Source organism: Coregonus clupeaformis, chromosome 34 (assembly GCF_020615455.1).
Source record: "Coregonus clupeaformis isolate EN_2021a chromosome 34, ASM2061545v1, whole genome shotgun sequence".
Classification (NCBI taxonomy): domain Eukaryota; kingdom Metazoa; phylum Chordata; class Actinopteri; order Salmoniformes; family Salmonidae; genus Coregonus; species Coregonus clupeaformis.
The window spans coordinates 4,626,196-4,650,184 of NC_059225.1; the positions used below are offsets into that span (position 1 = coordinate 4,626,196).

The 23,989-nt window shown below is 45.9% G+C and overlaps 1 protein-coding gene across 2 annotated transcripts in view; it reads right to left on the bottom strand.

Annotated features, from left to right (window-relative positions):
• The window catches only part of LOC121549658 (receptor-type tyrosine-protein phosphatase mu-like), a 294,543-nt gene that overhangs the window by 145,666 nt on the left and 124,888 nt on the right, over positions 1-23,989 (bottom strand). For both annotated transcript variants that reach the window (XM_045210375.1, XM_041861450.2), the window contains one exon: positions 18,465-18,758. In XM_045210375.1, the coding sequence (XP_045066310.1) occupies positions 18,465-18,758 (294 nt within the window). The remainder of the gene's footprint in view (positions 1-18,464; positions 18,759-23,989) is intronic.

Here is a 23,989-nt window from a genome sequence, read left to right on the forward strand (position 1 = left end):
CTCGCTCGCTCTCTGCTCCTGTCCTCATCCACAGATTTACACGCTCTGGTCCCCTGACACCATCTCATCTCCCTCCTCCTTCCCTCCCTCTCACTGTTTGTTTGACTGTCCCGTCTGTCTCCATCGGGGAAAGTAAGAACACGTGAAGCCATGGTCAAACACTCCAGTGGACCCTCCATAGACCTCTTTTACTCACAGCATGGCCCAGTGTTTTCACACTCGCTGAAACTATATGAGCCAAAATGGCCCTATTTATTGTTGCCCGATTCCTGATCATATCCTCGTGTGTGGGTGTACGTGTTCCGTGTGGCGTACATTCTCACTGCTTCAAAGGCACAGCCTCATTTTACAATGGGTTCTGTAAGTGTGTGTGTGTGTTTGTGTGTTCTCAGTTGCATCCTGCCCAGGTGCAGGCCCAGTTTGTGGTAGTAAATGGGAGTGTCAGTACATGCCTGGTGCTAGGCGGAGAGGCTGTTTAGCAGTCAGAGAGCTAGGGTACACAGAAGGGTCCAATTGACGAGGATTAGGTGGAACAATGAGACTACATCCTCTCCACACACACACACAGACACAGCGCGCGCACACACACATACACTTTTGAAGCAGTCAGAACACACAGAGATGAAAAGGGACATTTAGACAGTATCATCTGAGCCAGTGACGGACCAAAAGACACCCCACACTGAGCCCAAGTCTCAACATGTGTATGATGGCCATTCGCATATCTATAATTCAATGTTTCTGTGGTTAAAAAAAATGCCTGAGACATGATGAATAATTAATCGTACTAAATAAATCAACAAAAAAGAGAACTGGAAAAAAATAAACATATTTGAAAAGCGTGGTCGTGGGATTGAGAGGGGTCCGATTTGCATGGGTGATGTTATCTATTTTGTCAGTTTACACAGAGTAACGCCTAACAAGCTTGTGGGTTAAAGGCAAAGAGACAGACTTGCAGTAAGTGAGAAAAAGGGATTTTTTTCCTCCGTAAATTTACATTCCTTCTAATCTCTTTAGGTTCTATCCTGTTTATCACATTGAAAACATGTGTGCGCTGTGCACACACACACAACCTCCCAGAATTCTTTGCAAAACATCCGCTTCGCTCCACGTCCTTGAGAATCACACAATAAACCACTCTCCTTTCAACTTCAACACCACAGTAACACTACATTTTACATTTACATTTTAGTCATTTAGCAGACGCTCTTATCCAGAGCGACTTACAGTTAGTGAGTGCATACATTATTTATTTATATACATATTTTTTTTTTCATACTGGCCCCCCGTGGGAATCGAACCCACAACCCTGGCATTGCAAACACCATGCTCTACCAACTGAGCTACATCCCTGACGGCCATTCCCTCCCCTACCCTGGACGACGCTGGGCCAATTGTGCGCCGCCCCATGGGTCTCCCGGTCGCGGCCGGCTACGACAGAGCCTGGATTCGAACCAGGATCTCTAGTGGCACAGCTAGCACTGCGATGCAGTGCCTTAGACCACAGCGCCACTACTCCCCTCACACCCGTCAAAACTCCCTCACAACCTTCCCTAACCCTAACAGAATGCAATTTTCCACAGGCTGACAGAGGGGTCTCAACGCAGAGTAGACAACCTTGCTAATTCAATAAGCCACTCATGGAGGATGGTATATGTTGAAGCATGAGGGGAAGCTGATGGAAAGCATTGGGTTCACCTAAGTAGCTACCCGTCATTGGTGACAAAGGATAGGGTACTTAGCCTGGAGTGCTACAAAGGCCTGTCAGAGGCATCGCTCACACTGACTATAACTTTAAATAGGAAGCCATCTTCAGGGCGATTTCCTTAGCCTGGTGACATGACCCCAAAGCAGCCACCTGTTTTTGATCTTGGCTTGATGAGAAAAGGCAGGGTGGGGAGAGTATGTGTGTGTGTGTGTGTGTGTGTGTGTGTGTGTGTGTGTGTGTGTGTGTGTGGTGTGTCAGGGCCTTGTGGATCAGAGACAAGGAAGCTGTATAGGTGCCAGGTGCACATTGAGGAGGCAAGCGTGATCTAAACCTAAGTACTAACCAACATGTCAAATGAGCCATTTCTATTGGGCCTGTTCTAGCAATCCTCTCCAGCATTTTACAACCAACTCATTAAAAGCAGAAAGAAACCCAGAGGTTGTTGGTTTTACAGCAGGTATGTCAGAGGTTAAGTGGTCAACAGAGGCAGCGCTAGCCAGAGGGGCTAGTCAGTTGCAGGTATGCAGGGATTACTGGTATGTGTGTTGGTTGAACGCACTGGGTCCTGATCCCGGAGTAGTTGATACAAGGGGAGCTAGCCTGGGCAGGTCCTGATAGACCTCCCAGTCTGCTTCAGCATCAGGCATCTCCTCTATCTAACCAACACTGTTACACAAGGTAAATTAGCTGTCTTATCGCTCACATCTTCTCCTTTCAGTAGCTAGGTTTCCATCCAATGAGTGACAGATGTCCATGTGAATATTCTAAAATCTGCATAAAAACAATATGCGCATTTTCCCACCAGAGATGTGTTCCCATCAAATTGAGTTGTTGCAGATAAAACGCTGTGCGTTATGACATAGTGCATATACAAATATATTTTGCGGTTAAATTCCCTTGTACCAAATAAAAAATACAATTTAAATGGGTTTCAACTCTACTTATGGTTTTCTCACAAAAATGCTTTGCGTTATATAGCGAGTGTGCCCACTCTGGTATTTGCAAGTGCGCTCTAGCCAGCAGCTCGCAGATACAGTGCAGGTATAGCCTTCATGATGATTCTTTTTATTTGTCAAACGGCATCCAGGCATCGATCATCATGTCACCAGAACAAGCCCTTCAATATTTATTGGAAAGGAGCATCAAGCTCATCAACTTGCACTTTCACCACCCTGTGAAGTTCATCATAACTTATTTAATCTGTAGCCTAATAAAATGCACGCTTTCCCGGCGAGTTGTAGTGGGAGGACCACACAACACCGTCCGACTCCAAGTTTACTTTGATATGATGGTTATTATATCAATATTTGCACATAAAAGCATTTCCACCGACATTTCTCCCATAATTAATTTTACAGACACAAAAAGATCCCACCTTGTCTAGCGTATTTTGTTTTGTCGACATTTGGAAAGTTTACCAACACATTTTCTGTTGACATCACTTTTCTTCCTTCACATTTTGACATTTACATTTTTGTCATTTAGCAGACGCTCTTATCTAGAGCGACTTACAGTGGGGCACACATGTTTTCATACTGGTCCCCCGTAGGAATCGAACCCACAACTCTGGCGTTGCAAGCGCCATGCTCTACCAACTGAGCCACACGGGACGTCACCTACCCATCTCACCTGCACCTCCCCCACCTCTTTTACCTTCCCAAGTTCTGCATGTTAGGATGGCTTGGCTTGTGGTCCTCTGTAGCTCAATTGGTAGAGCATAGCGCTTGTAACGCCAGGGTAGTGGGTTCGATCCCCGGGACCACCCATATGTAAAAATGTATGCACACATGACTGTAAGTCGCTTTGGATAAAAGCGTCTGCTAAATGTCATATTTTTTGTCCTGTCTATCCCAGCACTAAGAAATCTCTCTTCTCTGCTGATGACCAACATTGAAAAACTGGGCAAAACACAATCTGCCAGTCCGTGATTGATTTACTCCTGAGGAGGTTGTTGACAAACTATTGCACCTGTTTAATTAGAAGGATAATTGCGTGCCGTTTGTTTGTAGCCCAGGGGGGTGCCGTGCGGATAGCGCTAATGTTTCCTTCTCTCCATTAGAGAAGATGCTCCAGCTCGCGCCCCCCCCACCCCCACCCCAGGTGGGATGTGGTACGCGCCAAGACGATGCATCAGGTGCAGCCTGGACTTCTGGCTCCTCTGCTTACCCAGCGCTATGTGAGGAGATGAATGGGGGGGCGGTGGGGGGTAAACAACGCCGCATGGCACGCAAATGAATTTAGCATTAGCCACCTAATGAGCTAGCAGCTAATGTAGCCTCCAAACAAGCAGCAGCCCCTCCAGTTAAGAGCAGCTAGCCGTGAGACGTCTCAGAAAACAGCGGGGAGTTTCTCTACCTTAGATGCTGATGATTAAGTAGCACTGGAATTGAATAAAAATCGGCATAAAACTTGGCTCTTTCGGATTGAATGGGAGGCTGATCTAATTGTTTTTGTATGAAAATCTATAATGAATAGTGATATGCCTAATGGTATTGGTCAGGGGGTGTGGAGTGAGAAGAATCAATTCAGAATTCCTCTATTGAAATGTGTCACTGATGAAAATGCCATTTGATTGAAATTGAACTGCTTTGTCAGGGCGACATTGGCTCAATTAAAAACAGCAGAACTGCTCTGAGAACAGTGCTTATAGAGGGGGTAAAAGCCAGGGAACAACCCTCCTCTGAAACCCATAGCAGCTCAGAGGTGGTCAGGTCATTCAGACAGATACACTGTCCATCCTCCACAAGAGAGGAGTGATTTTGAGATGAAAAATGTAGGGCCATCAACAACCCCTGTGTCACCGCAGGGTCAGTCCACCTCCCCTCTCTGGGTCAGTCAGCCTCCCCTCTCTGGGTCAGTCAGCCTCCCCTCTCTGGGTCAGTCAGCCTCCCCTCTCTGGGTCAGTCCACCTCCCCTCTCTGGGTCAGTCCACCTCCCCTCTCTGGGTCAGTCCACCTCCCCTCTCTGGGTCAGTCCGCCTCCCCTCTCTGGGTCAGTCCGCCTCCCCTCTCTGGGTCAGTCAGCCTGCCCTCTCTGGGTCAGTCAGCCTGCCCTCTCTGGGTCAGTCAGCCTGCCCTCTCTGGGTCAGTCAGCCTGCCCTCTCGGGTCAGTCAGCCTGCCCTCTCGGGTCAGTCAGCCTGCCCTCTCGGGGTCAGTCAGCCTGCCCTCTCTGGGTCAGTCTGCCGCCCCTCTCTGGGTCAGTCTGCCTCCCCTCTCTGGGTCAGTCTGCCTCCCCCTCAGTTCACCTCCCCCTCAGTCAGCCTCCCCTCTCTGGGTCAGTCAGCCTCCCCTCTCTGGGTCAGTCAGCCTCCCCTCTCTGGGTCAGTCAGCCTCCCCTCTCTGGGTCAGTCAGCCTCCCCTCTCTGGGTCAGTCAGCCTCCATCACACACTATATGCCCCCTCCCCAATCCCAACAGAGCTGTGGATGCTCTGTTCTCCCTCCTGACACTGAAAACAGTGATGTGATGTCTTGTCAAACGTACCAAACCACAGAGAGACAAATACGATTTCAATCATATATACCTACCAAGCCTCACATCTAATCTCTTTAGGTTCTATCCTATCCAGCACCACTACTCATTTTCATGACAATCTAGAACTATAATAGACAATCTACTGTACACTTGCATATTTATGCTGATAGATAGTGTGTTACAAGCCAGCAGTATGCTTTACTGTGAAGCACTGGTCACCCAGACCTCCTGCTACAGGGAGAGTAGAGACAGGATCCACTGGTCACCCAGACCTCCTGCTACAGGGAAAGTGGAGACAGGATCCACTGGTCACCCAGACCTCCTGCTACAGGGAAAGTAGAGACAGGATCCACTGGTCACCCAGACCTCCTGCTACAGGGAGAGTAGAGACAGGATCCACTGGTCACCCAGACCTCCTGCTACAGGGAGAGTAGAGACAGGATCCACTGGTCACCCAGACCTCCTGCTACAGGGAAAGTGGAGACAGGATCCACTGGTCACCCAGACCTCCTGCTACAGGGGAGAGTAGAGACAGGATCCACTGGTCACCCAGACCTCCTGCTACAGGGAGAGTAGAGACAGGATCCACTGGTCACCCAGACCTCCTGCTACAGGGAAAGTGGAGACAGGATCCACTGGTCACCCAGACCTCCTGCTACAGGGAGAGTAGAGACAGGATCCACTGGTCACCCAGACCTCCTGCTACAGGGAGAGTAGAGACAGGATCCACTGGTCACCCAGACCTCCTGCTACAGGGAGAGTAGAGACAGGATCCACTGGTCACCCAGACCTCCTGCTACAGGGAGAGTAGAGACAGGATCCACTGGTCACCCAGACCTCCTGCTACAGGGAGAGTAGAGACAGGATCCACTGGTCACCCAGACCTCCTGCTACAGGGAGAGTAGAGACAGGATCCACTGGTCACCCAGACCTCCTGCTACAGGGAGAGTAGAGACAGGATCCACTGGTCACCCAGACCTCCTGCTACAGGGAGAGTAGAGACAGGATCCACTGGTCACCCAGACCTCCTGCTACAGGGAAAGTGGAGACAGGATCCACTGGTCACCCAGACCTCCTGCTACAGGGAGAGTAGAGACAGGATCCACTGGTCACCCAGACCTCCTGCTACAGGGAGAGTAGAGACAGGATCCACTGGTCACCCAGACCTCCTGCTACAGGGGAGAGTAGAGACAGGATCCACTGGTCACCCAGACCTCCTGCTACAGGGAGAGTAGAGACAGGATCCACTGGTCACCCAGACCTCCTGCTACAGGGGAGAGTAGAGACAGGATCCACTGGTCACCCAGACCTCCTGCTACAGGGAGAGTAGAGACAGGATCCACTGGTCACCCAGACCTCCTGCTACAGGGAGAGTAGAGACAGGATCCACTGGTCACCCAGACCTCCTGCTACAGGGAGAGTAGAGACAGGATCCACTGGTCACCCAGACCTCCTGCTACAGGGAGAGTAGAGACAGGATCCACTGGTCACCCAGACCTCCTGCTACAGGGAAAGTGGAGACAGGATCCACTGGTCACCCAGACCTCCTGCTACAGGGAGAGTAGAGACAGGATCCACTGGTCACCCAGACCTCCTGCTACAGGGAGAGTAGAGACAGGATCCACTGGTCACCCAGACCTCCTGCTACAGGGGAGAGTAGAGACAGGATCCACTGGTCACCCAGACCTCCTGCTACAGGGAGAGTAGAGACAGGATCCACTGGTCACCCAGACCTCCTGCTACAGGGAGAGTAGAGACAGGATCCACTGGTCACCCAGACCTCCTGCTACAGGGAGAGTAGAGACAGGATCCACTGGTCACCCAGACCTCCTGCTACAGGGAAAGTGGAGACAGGTCCCACTGGCCACCCAGACCTCAACCAAATGTTAATAAAAACTAGACGTTAAACTGACGTCTGTGCCCAGTGGGGAAATTCCTTTCCTCTCCTGTAGTCACACAGGCTCTCTCACATTTCTGTCAAGGCCTTTCAATTTCCTGTTGATTCAGACTCACCACTACAGAGGGCTTACTCTGCTCCATCACTCCCCGTGGTCACCCAGCCAGACCCAGACCCAGAACCAGGACAGGGGGAAATAAAGCGGTTTGTGGGTGGAGGGTGATGGTCAGACACCTAAGGCCCTAAGACCCGATGGGTGGAACGTGAGATCCATCCATGAGAACGTGAGATCCATCCATCTATGTAACTGCTAGTGTGTAACTGCTAGTGTGTAACTGCTAGTGTGTAACTGCTAGTGTGTAACTGCTAGTGTGTAACTGTACTATGTAACTGTACTATGTAACTACTAGTATGTAACTGTTAGTGTGTACCTGCTAGTACGTAACTGCTAGTACGTAACTGCTAGTTTGTAACTGCTAGTAAGTAACTGCTAGTAAGTAACTGCTAGTATGTAACTGCTAGTATGTAACTGTACTATGTAACTGCTAGTATGTAAATGTACTATGTAAATGTACTATGTAACTGCTAGCATGTAACTGTACTATGTAACTGCTAGTATGTAACTGTACTATGTAACTGCTAGTATGTAACTGTTCTATGTAACTGTACTATGTAACTGCTAGTATGTAACTGTACTATGTAACTGCTAGTATGTAAATGTACTATGTAACTGCTACTATGTAACTGCTACTACGTAACTGTACTATGTAACCGCTAGTATGTAACTGTACTATGTAACTGTACTATGTAACTGCTAGAATGTAACTGTACTATGTAACTGTACTATGTAACTGCTAGTATGTAACTGTACTATGTAACTGCTAGTATGTAACTGTACTATGTAATGCTAGTATGTAACTGCTAGTATGTAACTGTACTATGTAACTGCTCATATGTAACTGTACTATGTAACTGCTACTATGTAACTGTACTATGTAACTGCTAGTATGTAACTGCTAGTATGTAACTGTACTATGTAACTGCTAGTATGTAACTGTACTATGTAACTGTCCTATGTAACTGTACTATGTAACTGCTCGTATGTAACTGCTCGTATGTAACTGCTCGTATGTAACTGCTCGTATGTAACTGTCCTATGTAACTGTACTATGTAACTGCTCGTATGTAACTGTACTATGTAACTGTACTATGTAACCGCTAGTATGAAACTGTACTATGTAACTGCTAGTTTGTAACTGTACTATGTGACTGCAAGTAAGTAACTGCTAGTATGTAACTGTACTATGTAACTGCTAGTATGTAAATGTACTATGTAACTGCTAGTATGTAACTGTACTATGTAATGCTAGTATGTAACTGCTAGTATGTAACAGTACTATGTAAATGTACTATGTAACTGCTAGTATGTAACTGTACTATGTAACTGTACTATGTAACTGCTAGAATGTAAATGTATTATGTAACTACTAGTGTTTAACTGCTAGTGTGTAACTGCTAGTATGTAACTGCTAGTGTGTAACTGCTAGTGTGTAACTGCTAGTATGTAACTGTACTATGTAACTGCTCGTATGTAACTGTACTATGTAACCGCTAGTATGTAACTGCTAGTTTGTAACTGTACTATGTGACTGCAAGTAAGTAACTGCTAGTATGTAACAGTACTATGTAAATGTACTATGTAACTGCTAGTATGTAAATGTACTATGTAACTGCTAGTATGAAACTGTACTATGTAACTGCTAGTATGTAACTGCTAGTGTGTAACTGCTAGTGTGTAACTGCTAGTGTGTAACTGCTAGTGTGTAACTGCTAGTGTGTAACTGCTAGTATGTAACTGCTGGTATTTAAATGTACTAAGTAACTGCTCGTATGTAACTGTACTATGTAACTGTACTATGTAACTGCTAGTATGTAACTGTACTATGTAACTGCTAGTATGTAACTGCTACTATGTAACTGCTAGTATGTAACTGTACTATGTAACTGTACTATGTAACTGTACTATGTAAATGTACTATGTAACTGCTAGTATGTAAATGTACTATGTAACTGCTAGTATGTAACTGCTAGTATGTAACAGTACTATGTAAATGTACTATGTAACTGCTAGTATGTAAATGTACTATGTAACTGCTAGTATGTAACTGCTAGTATGTAACAGTACTATGTAACTGTACTATGTAAATGTACTATGTAACTGCTAGTATGTAAATGTACTATGTAACTGCTAGTATGTAACTGCTAGTATGTAACAGTACTATGTAAATGTACTATGTAACTGCTAGTATGTAAATGTACTATGTAACTGCTAGTATGAAACTGTACTATGTAACTGCTAGTATGTAACTGCTAGTGTGTAACTGCTAGTGTGTAACTGCTAGTGTGTAACTGCTCGTATGTAACTGTACTATGTAACTGTACTATGTAACTGCTAGTATGTAACTGTACTATGTAACTGCTAGTATGTAACTGTACTATGTAACTGCTAGTATGTAACTGCTACTATGTAACTGCTAGTATGTAACTGTACTATGTAACTGTACTATGTAACTGTACTATGCAACTGCTAGTATGTAACTGTACTATGTACCTGCAGTATGTAACTGTACTATGTAACCGCTAGTATGTAACTGTCCTATGTAACTGTACTATGTAACTGTACTATGTAACTGTACTATGTAACTGCTAGTATGTAACTGTACTATGTAACTGTACTATGTAACTGTACTATGCAACTGCTAGTATGTAACTGTACTATGTAACTGCAGTATGTAACTGTACTATGTAACCGCTAGTATGTAACTGTACTATGTAACTGTACTATGTAACTGCTAGTTTGTAACTGCTACTATGTAACTGTACTATGTAACTGCTAGTATGTAACTGTACTATCTAACTGCTAGTATGTAAATGTACTATGTAACTGCTAGTATGAAACTGTACTATGTAACTGCTAGTATGTAACTGCTACTGTGTAACTTTACTATGTAACTGCTAGTATGTAACTGCTAGTATGTAACTGTACTATGTAACTGCTAGTATGTAACTGCTAGTGTGTAACTGTCCTATGTAACCGCTAGTATGTAACTGTACTATGTAATTGCTAGTTTGTAACTGCTACTATGTAACTGTACTATGTAACTGCTAGTATGTAACTGCTAGTATGTAACTGTACTATGTAACTGCTAGTATGTAACTGTACTATCTAACTGCTAGTATGTAACTGTACTATGTAACTGCTAGTATGTAACTGTACTATGTAACTGTACTATGTAACTGCTGGTATGTAACTGTACTATGTAACTGCTGGTATGTAACTGCTAGTATGTAACTGCTAGTATGTAACTGCTAGTATGTAACTGCTAGTATGTAACTGCTAGTATGTAACTGCTAGTATGTAACTGTACTATGTAACTGCTAGTATGTAACTGTACTATGTAACTGCTAGTATGTAACTGTACTATGTAACTGTACTATGTAATTGCTACTATGTAACTGCTAGTATGTAAATGTACTATGTAACTGCTAGTATGTAACTGCTAGTATGTAACTGCTAGTATGTACCTGCTAGTATGTAACTATACTATGTAACTGCTAGGACGTAACTGCTACGCAACTGTACTGTGCAACTGTACTATGAAACTGCTAGGACGTAACTGCTACGCAACTGTACTATGCAACTGTACTATGCAACTGTACTATGCAACTGTACTATGCAACTGTACTATGCAACTGTACTATGCAACTGTACTATGCAACTGTACCGCTAGTATGTAACCGCTAGTAGAACCAGGCCAGGGGGAATTAAAGCGGTGTGTGTGTGGAGGGTGGATGTCCAGACAGACTGCTAAGGCCCTTAAGCGTCACTTGTCGCCGCGCTGCTGTGCTGTGGTGTGCTGTTTGTTGCTACTTGGCTACCTGCCAAACCTTACGGTTGTTACTTATAAAAAACCGTTGAATCAATCTTAATTTAAACACATTTTACCAACGTCTTAGTAAAAAAAAAAAATCCATTCATTCAACTTTTCACCCTGGACGCTTAATCTGGACATGGTTCTACAGGACCTCCACCAGCCGAAGCTAAGTAGTAACATTAACACTATGCCATCTAATTGCAGTCGCTGTACTCATAATATACAGGAAAACTATCACCTTATGGTGAGGTTAGCCGTGCTGCAAGCCCAGCTTCAGATGCAATCGTTAGGCAAAGGCAATTTAAGTGTAGGAAAGGATGAAACAGCGTCTGTCCCACCAGTAAGTACAGATAATTCCCCTCGCACAGTCCCCGCAGCCGTCAATTTTCTCAAGGCTTCTGGAAAGAAATGCTGTTGGCATGCTCAACCGGTGCCGCTCATTCAGCTGACAGAAACTTTCAACCAGTTCTCCTCATTAAGCAACGAGTCGGAGTCAGAGGCCGAGCCTTCTCAGGTCTCTCCTCCACCTGATACGGGGTCTGATTCACCGAAGCCTCCCACCATTAGCTCGGACAAATTGAAAACCCTAGTCATTAGCGACTCCATTACCCGCAATATTAGACTTAAAAAGAATCATCCAGCGATCATACACTGTTTACCAGGGGGCAGGGCTATCAACGTAAAGGCTAATCTGAAGATGGTGCTGGCTAAGGCAAAAACTGGCGAGTGTAGAGAGTATAGGGATATTGTTATCCACGTCGGCACCAACGATGTTAGGATGAAACAGTCAGAGGTCACCAAGAGCAACATAGCTTCAGCGTGTAAAATAGCTAGAAAGATGCATCGGCATCGAGTAATTGTCTCTGGCCCCTTCCCAGTTAGGGGGAGTGATGAGCTCTACAGCAGAGTCTCACAACTCAATCGCTGGTTGAAAACTATTTTCTGCCCCTCCCAAAAGATAGAATCTGTAAATAATTGGCCCTCTTTCTGGGACTCACCCACAAACAGGACCAAATCTGGCCTGCTGAGGAGTGACTGACTCCATCCTAGCTGGAGGGGTGTTCTCATCTTATCTACCAACATAGACGGGGCTCTAACTCCTCTAGCTCCACAATGAGACAGGGTGCAGGCCAGGCAGCAGGCTGTTAGCCAGCCTGCCAGCCTAGTGGAGTCTGCCACTAGCACAGTCAGTGTAGTCAGCTCAGCTATCCCCATTGAGACCGTGTCTGTGCCTCGATCTAGGTTGAGCAAAACTAAACATGGCGGTGTTCGCCTTAGCAATCTCACTGGAATAAAGACCTCCTTCATTCCTGTCATTATTGAAAGAGATTGTGATATCTCACATCTCAAAATAGGGCTATTTAATGTTAGATACATCACTTCCAAGGCAGTTATGGTCAATGACCTAATCACTGATCATAATCATGATGTGATTGGCCTGACTAAAACATGGCTTAAGCCTGATGAATTTACTGTGTTAAATGAGTCCTCTCCTCCTGGTTACACTAGTGACCATATCCCCCGCGCATCCCGCAAAGGCGGAGGTGTTGCTAACATTTATGACAGCAAATGTCAATTTACCCCACAAAAAAATGACTGCGTTTTCGTCTTTTGAGCTTCTAGTCATGAAATCTATGCAGCCTACTCAATCACTTTTTATAGCTACTGTTTACAAGCCTCCTGGGCCTCACTGAGTTCCCTGAATTCCTATCGGACCTTGTAGTCATGGCAGATAATATTTAATCTTCACATGGAAAAGTCCACAGACCCACACAGTGAGTTTTGTCCAACATGTCTCCGGCCCTACTCATTGCCACAGTCATACCCTGGATCTAGTTTTGTCCCGTGGAATGAATATTGTGGATCTAAATGTTTTTCCTCATAATCCTGGACTATCAAACCACCATCTTATTACGTTTGCACTTGCAACAAATAATCTGCTCTGACCCCAACCAAGGATCATCAAAAGCTGTGCTATAAATTCTCGGACAACCCAAAGATTCCTAGAGGCCCTTCCAGACTCCCTCCACCTACTCAAGGACATTGGAGTACAAAAATCAGTTAACGACCTGAGGATCTAAATTTAACCTTGCGTAATACCCTAGATGCAGTCGCACCCCTAAAAACAAAAAATATTTGTCACAAGAAACTAGCTCCCTGGTATACAGAGAATACCAGAGCCCTGAAGCAAGCTTCCAGAAAATTGGAACGGAAATGGCGTTCCACCAAACTGGAAGAATTCCTACTAGCTTGGAAAGAAAGTACAGTGCAATTTTGAAGATCCCTCACTGCTGCTCGATCATCCTATTTTTTCAACCTAATTGAGGAGAATATGAACAATCCAAAATGTATATTTGATACTGTCGCAAAGCTAACTAAAAAGCAGCATTCCCCAAGAGAGGATGCCTTTCACTTCAGCAGTGATGAATTCATGAATTTCTTTGACGAAAAGATCATGATCATTAGAAAGCAATTTACGGACTCCTCTTTGAATCTGCGTATTTCTCCAAAGCTCAGCGGTCCTGAGTCTGCACAAAACTGCCAGGACCAACTAAACTACTGAAAGAGCTACTTCCTGTCGGTTCCCTATCCACTGGATGTTTACTAAACTCACTAAAAGTGGCAGTAATTAAGCCTCACTTGACCCAGAAAATGTAAAAAACTAAAAAATCGGCCTATATCGAATCTCCCATTCCAATCAAAATGTTTAGAAAAAGCTGTTGTGCAGCAACTCACTGCCTTCCTGAATACAAACAATGTATACGAAACGCTTCAGTCTCATTTTAAACCCCATCATAGCACTGAGACTGCTCTCGTGAATGTGGTAAATTTTCTTTTAATGGCGTCAGACCAAGGCTCTGCATCTGTCCTCGTGCTCCTAGACCTTAGTGCTGCTTTTGACACCATTGATCACCACATTATTTTGGAGAGATTGGAAACCTTAATTGGTTTACACTGACAAGTTCTTGCCTGGTTTAGATCATATTTGTCCCGTGCTAGCCTCTCTAGACTGGCTTCTTCCTGTTAAGGCTAGGGCTGATTTTAAGGTTTTAGTGCTAACCTACAAAGCATTACATGGGCTTGCTCCTACGTATCTCTCCAATTTGGTCCTACCCTACATACCTACATGTACACTACGGTCACAAGACGCAGGCCTCCTTATTGTCCCTAGAATTTCTAAGAAAACAGCTGGAGGCAGGGCTTTCTCCTATATAGCTCCAGTTTTATGGAATGGTCTACCTATCCATGTGAGAGACGCAACATCTTTAAGTCTTTACTGAAGACTCATCTCTTCAGTAGGTCCTATGATTGAGTGTAGTCTGGCCCAGGGGTGCGAAGGTGAACGGAAAGGCACTGGAGCGACACACCGCCCTTGCTGTCTCTGCCTGGCCAGTTCCCGTCTCTCCATTGGGATTTCTCTGCCTCTGACCCTATTACAGGGGCTGAGTCACTGGCTTACCGGTGCTTTCCATGCCGTCGCTAGGAGGGGTGCGTCACTTGAGTGGGTTGAGTCACTGACGTGATCTTCCTGTCCGGTTTGTCGCCCCCTCTGGCTCATGCAGTGGAGGAGATCTTCGTGGGATATACTCAGCCTTGTCTCAGGGTAGTAGGTTGGTGGTTGATATCGGTTGATATCCCTCTGGTGGTGTGGAGGCTGTGCTTGGCAAAGTGGGTGGGGTTATATCCTGCCTGGTTGGCCCTGTCTGGGGATATCGTCGGACGGGGCCACAGTGACTCCCGACCCCCATCTCAGCCTCCAGTATCTATACTGCAATAGTCTATGTGTCGGGGGGCTAGGGTCAGTCTGTTATATCTGGTGTTATTCTCCTGTCTTATCCGGTGTCCTGTGTGAATGTAAGTATGCTCCCTCTAATTCTCTCTCTCTCCCTCCCCTCCCGAGGACCTGAGCCCTAGGACCATGCCTCAGGACTACCTGGCCTGATGACTCCTTGCTGTCCCCAGTCCACCTGGTCGTGCTGCTGCTCCAGTTTCAACTCTTCTGCCTGCGGCTATGGAACCCTGACCTGTTTATCGGACGTGCTACCTTGTCCCAGACCTGCTGTTTTCAACTCTCTCTACCGCACCTGCCATTTCAACCTCTAAATGCCCGGCTATGAAAAGCCAAGTGACATTTACTCCTGATGTACTGACCTGTTGCAACCTCTACAACCACTGTGATTATTATTTGACCCTGCTGGTCATCTCTGGCCTTAAAGGCCATGTACTGTTATAATCTACACCGAGCACAGCCAGAAGGGGACTGGCCACCCCTCAGAGCCTGGTTCCTCTCTAGGTTTCTGCCTTTCAAGGGAGTTTTTCCTAGCCACCGTGCTTCTACATCTGCATTACTTGCTGTTTGGGGTTTTAGGCTGGGGCTGATTTGCCACAGTCAATTTTATTGATTGATAAGGCCCGATGGGTGGAACGTGATATCCATCCATGAGAACGTAACTCAGACATTCGCATGGATCACATGGCAGGCTTCTCTGTGTATCGGCAGGACAGAGCAGCTACGTCTGGTAAGACAAGGGGCGGGGTGTGTATCTATTTATCGATAACAGCTGGTGCGCGATGTCTAATATTAAAGAAGTCTCAAGGTATTGCTCGCCTGAGGTAGAGTATCTCATGATAAGCTGTGATACGTACATTTCCCAACCAGAAGCCATGGATTACAGGCAACATCCGCACCGAGCTAAAGGCTAGAGTTGCCGCTTTCAAGGAGCGGGACAATAATCCTGACACTTATAAGAAATCCTGCTATGCCCTCAGACGAACCATAAAACAGGCAAAGCGTCAATACAGGACTGAGATTGAATCCTACTACACTGGCTCTGATGCTCGTCGGATGTGTCAGGGCTTGAAAAATATTACAGACTAAAAAGGGAAACCCAGCCGCGAGCTTCCCAGTGATGCGAGCCTTACAGACAAGCTAAATACCTTTTATGCTCGCTTCGAGGCAAGCAACACTGAAGCATGAATGATAGCACCAGCTGTTCCGGACGACTGTGTGATCACGCTCTCCATAGCCAATGTGAGCAAGACCTTTAAACATGTCAACATTCACAAAGCCGCGGGGCCAGACGGATTAACAGGACGTGTACTCAAAGCATGCATGGACCAACTGGCAAGTGTCTTCACTGACATTTTCAACCTCTCCCTGACCGAGTCTGTAATACCAACATGTTTCAAGCAGACCACCATAGTCCCTGTGCCCAAGAAAGCGAAGGTAAACTGCCTAAATGATTACTGCCCGTAGCCATCACGTCGGTAGCCATGAAGTGCTTTGAAAGGATGGCCATGGCTCACATCAACAGCATCATGCCGGAAACCCTAGAACCACTCCAATTCGCATACCGCTCCAACAGATCCACAGATGACTCAATCGCACTCCACACTGCCCTTTCCCACCTGGACAAAAGGAACACCTATGTGAGAATGTTGTTCATTAACTACAGCTCAGCGTTCAACACCATAGCGACCACAAAGCTCATCACTAAGCAAAGGACCATGGGACTAAACACCTCCCTCTGCAGCTGGATCCTGGACTTCCTGACGGGCCGCCCCCAGGTGGTAAAGGTAGGCAACAATACATCTGCCACGCTGATCCTCAACACTGGGGCCCCTCAGGGGTGTGTGCTTAGTCCCCTCCTATACTCCCTGTTCACCCACGACTGCGTGGCCAAGCACGACTCCAACATCATCATTAAGTTTGCTGACGACACAACAGTGGTAGGCCTGATCACCGACAACGATGAGACAGCCTATAGGGAGGAGGTCAGAGACCTGGCAGTGTGGTGCCAGGACAACAACCTCTCCCTCAATGTGAGTAAGACAAAGGAGCTGATCGTGGACTACAGGAAAAGGGAGGTCCGAACAGGCCCCCATTAACATCGACGGTGCTGAAGTGGAGCGGGTCGAGAGTTTCAAGTTCCTTGGTGTCCACATCACCAACAAACTACCATGGTCCAAACACACCAAGACAGTTGTGAAGAGGGCACGACAACACGTTTTCCCCCTCAGGAGACTGAAAAGATTTGGCATGGGTCCCCAGATCCTCAAAAAGTTATACAGCTGCCATCCAGGACCTATATACTAGGCGGTGTCAGAGGAAGGCCCAAAAAATTGTCAGTCACCCAAGTCATAGAATGTTCTCTCTGCTACCGCACGGCAAGCGGTACCAGAGAGCTAAGTCTAGGACCAAAAGGTTCCTTAACAGGTTCTACCCCACCCCGAGCCCCCCTTTTGTTTTTACACTGCTGCTACTCACTGTTTATTATCTATACATAGTCACTTTACAAATGACCTTGACTAACCGGTACCCCTGCACATCGACTCGGTACCGGTATCCCCTGTATATAGTCTCGTTATTGTTATGTAATTTTCTTGTGTTACTTTTGTATTTTATTTTATTATTTTACTTTTGTTTATTTAGTAAATATTTTCTTAACTCTATTTCTTGAACTCCATTGTTGGTTAACGGCTTGTAAGTAAGCATTTCACGGTAAGGTCTACACCTGTTGTATTCGGCGCATGTGACAAATAAAATCTGATTTGATTAGTATTTAACTGCTACTATGTAACTGCTACTATGTAACTGCTAGTATATAACTGCTAGTATATAACTGCTACTATGTAACTGCTACTATGTAACTGCTACTATGTAACTGCTACTATGTAACTGCTACTATGTAACCGCTAGTATGTAACTGCTACTATGTAACTGCTACTATGTAACTGCTACTATGTAACTGCTACTATGTAACTGCTACTATGTAACTGCTACTATGTAACTGCTACTATGTAACTGTACTATGTAACTGCTAGTATGTAACTGTACTATGTAACTGTACTATGTAACTGCTACTATGTAACTGCTACTATGTAACTGCTACTATGTAACTGCTACTATGTAACTGCTACTATGTAACTGCTACTATGTAACTGTACTATGTAACTGCTAGTATGTAACTGTACTATGTAACTGTACTATGTAACTGTACTATGTAACTGTACTATGTAACTGCTAGTATGTAACTGTACTATGTAACTGTACTATGTAACTGTACTATGTAACTGCTACTATGTAACTGCTAGTATGTACCTGCTACTATGTAACTGCTACTATGTAACTGCTACTATGTAACTGCTACTATGTAACTGCTACTATGTAACTGCTAGTATGTAACTGCTACTATGTAACTGCTACTATGTAACTGCTACTATGTAACTGTACTATGTAACTGCTACTATGTAACTGCTAGTATGTAACTGTACTATGTAACTGCTAGTATGTAACTGCTACTATGTAACTGCTAGTATGTAACTGTACAACACCATACTGTATACATGGAGAAAGGGCCTTCTCCCACTTCCATGGTGTGTGCGTGTGCGCGCGTGTGTGTGTGTGTGTGTGTGCTCGCGTCTGCATCCGTGCGCGTCTTGGCACTCACCAGCACACTTGGTCTTGGCCCTCAGGGGGGGTCCTGGGGCCCCCGTTCCTCCGTCCAGGGGCCGGGTGAGCAGCACGCTGATCTCGTACTCAGTGTCGGGGTCCAGGTGGCCGATCTTGTGCGTGGTCTTGTCCACGGGCTGGTTGTCGATGAGGCTGCCCGACACCGTGCGGTACTCTACCTCCCGCTCCACGATGGGCCCGTCACCGTTGATGGAGTTGGCGTTGAGCTGGATCCACAGGTAGGTGGCGCCCACAGCAGTGAGCTGGGGCGGAGCGATGGGCACCGGGGGCTCTGGGGGACAAGAGGAAGAGATGAGTGTTAGATAAGAAGTCTTAAATGGTCATTTCAATTGGTGGATAAATACTGAGTTTATCTACCAAATGTTAACTCTTTGTAATATAATAATTATCTTATCCCCAGAGACACTTTATAATAATTCCATAGGGGCTGTCATTGATATGGTCCCACAAACTGATATTACATTGATGTTATATTGCAAAATATCTGTTCTGTTTCTTGATGAAGGGAGATGGCAAATAGCTCTCTGCGCTAAACCTGCAGAGTGTGTAGAGAAACACACTAAAACTATGCAAATACTACTGGTTCACTCTGCAAACAGAGCAGAACAGAGAGAAACATTCTCAATTACACTCAACCTGAGTCTGTAGAGAAATAGAAAGCATGTTAGCATGATATCGGCGTCTTCAATCTTAAGTAGGAGAAATTAAGTGATTGTGGTGTCGGTGCCTCACACAAAGCCGGGAGTTCCGGGCTGAGGCAGAGAGCACGGTGAAACAAGGGGAGGTAATGAGTTAAACTAATTAATTTCCTGACCTTCGCTAATAGAACAGCTGACCTGAATCCATTACCCATCAGCCCCACTGGTCCTGCTCCTTTTCTCATGTGACCCATTTCAACAATCTCCCTCTCCTCTACCCAGCTCTCTCTCCGTCTTCCTGAAGAGACCTCTGAGGAGGATCCACTGTACCAAACCCAGTCTATCGTGTTCAATCGCCAACGATAAGACAATGAGCCAATTCCTGTCCATTGTGAGGGTGAATGTTTTGTCTATTGTTCTATTAGGGTCAGGTTTTTTTGTCAGGTCTAGTGAGTGACTGACTCAACTTCCATGGACCTGTGACGCTGTCCTACATCTATGACTATTAAGCACGTCAGCGTCTCAGGTCTAAACACAACCCAGTGTTGGCCTTTGAAGTTTGATATTGCCCCTCTCTCTCCCTCTGATCTTGCGTGATGAGTGTCTCACAAAAATGGGACTGTCAATCCTTCTGAGTCACACACGCAACCCCCCCCCCAACACTTAGCCTATAATTAGTACTTACCCTGATGATAGCCTGTCCGACAGGCCAGCCAGGTGTCATGGTGAGACCAAGTCTGGGAACTCGGGTGCATTTACTAACTGTATAGATAAGACTTGGATATCAGTGACTAATGTCCCTGTGAGGATTTGATCTCAGAAAGACTGAAAAGTCTGGTTGAGTTATCCAGATTTCCTTTCCAATAACACTGTTCTTTATACAGGAAGTACATATGAGGAGTGAGGACATACACCTTCAGTTTACTGAATATACAGTATATTAGGACGTTGCTTTCATACAATACTGAAACATCATGATTTCCAGGAGTTCTCCGGTGGGAAGAAAAACAGGACCTCGGAGCGTTGTCGCCGCCTTCGAAGGTGTGTGTAGTTCACACACACACACACACACACACACACACACACACACACCATGGCCTCTGATATCGATTGGAACCAGTGAGAATACCAATTACTGGTTAAGTAATGGCTCATCTGTCTTCCTGTCAGCCTGGCCTCATAACCTGTCCCTTTTCCGTGAGATGGAAAATACAGAATGCCTGCCCAGGGGCTGTATGTATCAAGCGTCTCACAGTAGCAGTGCTGATCTAGGACCATTTGTAACTTTACGTTCTAAATGAATGAGATGGACAAGGGGACCTGATCCTAGATCAGAACTGCTACTATGAGACGCTGTGTGAAATACGTCCCTAGACCTCTGTCTGTAATGTGTCCACTGGGGTTGAAGTCTGACTCAGGACTGTGTTTTATAGACTTCAGATATACACTGCTCAAAAAAAAAAAGGGAACACTTAAACAACACATCCTAGATCTGAATGAATGAAATAATCTTATTAAATACTTTTTTCTTTACATAGTTGAATGTGCTGACAACAAAATCACACAAAAATTATCAATGGAAATCAAATGTATCAACCCATGGTGGTCTGGATTTGGAGTCACCCTCAAAATTAAAGTGGAAAACCACACTACAGGCTGATCCAACTTTGATGTAATGTCCTTAAAACAAGTCAAAATGAGGCTCAGTAGTGTGTGTGGCCTCCACGTGTCTGTATGACCTCCCTACAACGCCTGGGCATGCTCCTGATGAGGTGGCGGATGGTCTCCTGAGGGATCTCCTCCCAGACCTGGACTAAAGCATCCGCCAACTCCTGGACAGTCTGTGGTACAACGTGGCGTTGGTGGATGGAGCGAGACATGATGTCCCAGATGTGCTCAATTGGATTCAGGTCTGGGGAACGGGCGGGCCAGTCCATAGCATCAATGCCTTCCTCTTGCAGGAACTGCTGACACACTCCAGCCACATGAGGTCTAGCATTGTCTTGCATTAGGAGGAACCCAGGGCCAACCACACCAGCATATGGTCTCACAAGGGGTCTGAGGATCTCATCTCGGTACCTAATGGCAGTCAGGCTACCTCTGGCGAGCACATGGAGGGCTGTGCGGCCCCCCAAAGAAATGCCACCCCACACCATGACTGACCCACCGCCAAACCGGTCATGCTGGAGGATGTTGCAGGCAGCAGAACATTCTCCACGGCGTCTCCAGACTCTGTCACGTCTGTCACATGTGCTCAGTGTGAACCTGCTTTCATCTGTGAAGAGCACAGGGCGCCAGTGGCGAATTTGCCAATCTTGGTGTTCTCTGGCAAATGCCAAACGTCCTGCACGGTGTTGGGCTGTAAGCACAACCCCCACCTGTGGACGTCGGGCCGTCATACCACCCTCATGGAGTCTGTTTCTGACCGTTTGAGCAGACACATGCACATTTGTGGCCTGCTGGAGGTCATTTTGCAGGGCTCTGGCAGTGCTCCTCCTGCTCCTCCTTGCACAAAGGCGGAGGTAGCGGTCCTGCTGCTGGGTTGTTGCCCTCCTACGGCCTCCTCCACGTCTCCTGATGTACTGGCCTGTCTCCTGGTAGCGCCTCCATGCTCTGGACACTACGCTGACAGACACAGCAAACCTTCTTGCCACAGCTCGCATTGATGTGCCATCCTGGAGGAGCTGCACTACCTGAGCCACTTGTGTGGGTTGTAGACTCCGTCTCATGCTACCACTAGAGTGAAAGCACCGCCAGCATTCAAAAGTGACCAAAACATCAGCCAGGAAGCATAGGAACTGAGAAGTGGTCTGTGGTCACCACCTGCATAACCACTTCTTTATTGGGGGTGTCTTGCTAATTGCCTATAATTTCCACCTGTTGTCTATTCCATTTGCACAACAGCATGTGAAATGTATTGTCAATCAGTGTTGCTTCCTAAGTGGACAGTTTGATTTCACAGAAGTGTGATTGACTTGGAGTTACATTGTGTTGTTTAAGTGTTCCCTTTATTTTTTTGAGCAGTGTATTATACACACTGGAGTCAATGTAAGTGTCATTATTGGAAACCCTCCCAGGAAAGTAGATTGTTGTGGGTCGTGTGGTGGCATCGGTCAAGCTAAATTCTCTCGTTCTCTCTTCCCTCTCGCTCTCTCGATGATGGCCCCAGGAGTTACCCAGCAGTCTCAGGACATCTCTCACAGCATGTGACAGACCAGACAGACGTCATGGTCGCCCGCTTGTTGACCCTCCCTGCATCTCATACCCCTTCCTCTTCCGTTTTCTCTGTTTACATCACTCTATACATATAATACCTGGGTTTACATAGTCTTTATTTTCTTTCAAATACTTTAAACGTTTCATTGAGCCTGCCTGGAATGCCAGCAGGGTTTGCACTTGAGGTACTATTGTATTGGTCCCATTGCGCCAGTCACCAGACAAGCCCAGGTGTTTTTACAAAGACAACACATTTGAATCCAGGTCTGTTACATATAGACCAGGGGTAGCTAGGCAACTAGATTCAGCAGCGGGACGATATTTGTCGGAGTGAATGGTCAGTGTGTCGGAAAATAATTATAATAATTTGTACACTGCAAATTGTCCACAACTAAGAGCAAAAAGAGATTGTATTTGAAAATAAAAATGATTTCATACCTTGATAAAAAAAATATCACATTGCTTTTATTTGAGGGAATACTTGGGAACAGATTTTTCCCCCCCATGAACGTTTTTAAAGAAATGCCGACTCCTGATATAGAGCATAGATGTACAATTCATTCTATTTTGATGGTAGAGACCAGCCACTCAGACAAAGGTTGCCTGGATGATTTAACCGTCTTTCTTTGGCAGTCAAGACAGCTGTCCTGATCCCTGGTGTACTGACTGATTTATCTGTTGTCAGACAGAAAACAGGTGTAGACACTCACACGCCAAATAAAAACATCTTACTGTCTCTAGAAGCAGAGAGAGAGAGAACAGAGAGAGAGAGAGAGCGCGATGCCAACTCATCGTCGCCTCAGATTAACTTTGAGATGAAGTGACAGTTCAATTTGGCTGTGGGGCGGAGTTAGACGACGGGGCTTGTAAGGTGTTCTAGCAGGGGCTCGGGTGGCGAGACGAGTCTCCATCTCCGCTCAGCCGATACCACATCATCTCTGTCATTTTGTTTGGGTTGTGGGGAGGAAGAGAAATAAGACATCAGGTCCTTCAACGGCTTCGGGAGGGCCCGGCAATGGGAAAACAAAAAAGGTTGGAGCCATATCGTACTGTCAGGCCTCGCTCCCTTTCCCCTCCACGTGGGTATCGACCATCAGTAATGACTAAACAGCATACAGCGCTGGGGCTGAGGGTGACATTACAGACATCACCAATCTGTATGGTGAGAGTACTTGTTTTCTTTCAAACACTGAGCATTTGATTGAGTCTGTCGAGAGTGCCGGAGGGGCATAGTTTGCACTTTTGGGACTATCCTGCTGACTCCATTGGGCCAGGCAAGCGTAATCAATTGCAGCTGAGGTATAAACAAAACAAATAGTATTTGAGCCAAATTCTGGAGGAGTGATATCCCCATCGTCACCACATTGCCCAACAATTAAAAGGGACTTCATATATATTTACAGTTGAACTACAAGTCACCCATTTATAGTTGAACTACAAGTCACCAATTTATAGTTGAACTACAAGTCACACTTTACAGTTGAACTACAAGTCCCACGTAATCAACAACCTAGAGGTCATAAAAGAGTGCCCCTTGTTCAAAGACCCAGCTCAAGGCAGCGAGCGAGCCACGTGTGGTCGCCGTGTGGTTGTTGTGGCGCTCAGCTGTCGCCGTGGCGCTGGATGGCTGCATGTAGCCATAAGCGCT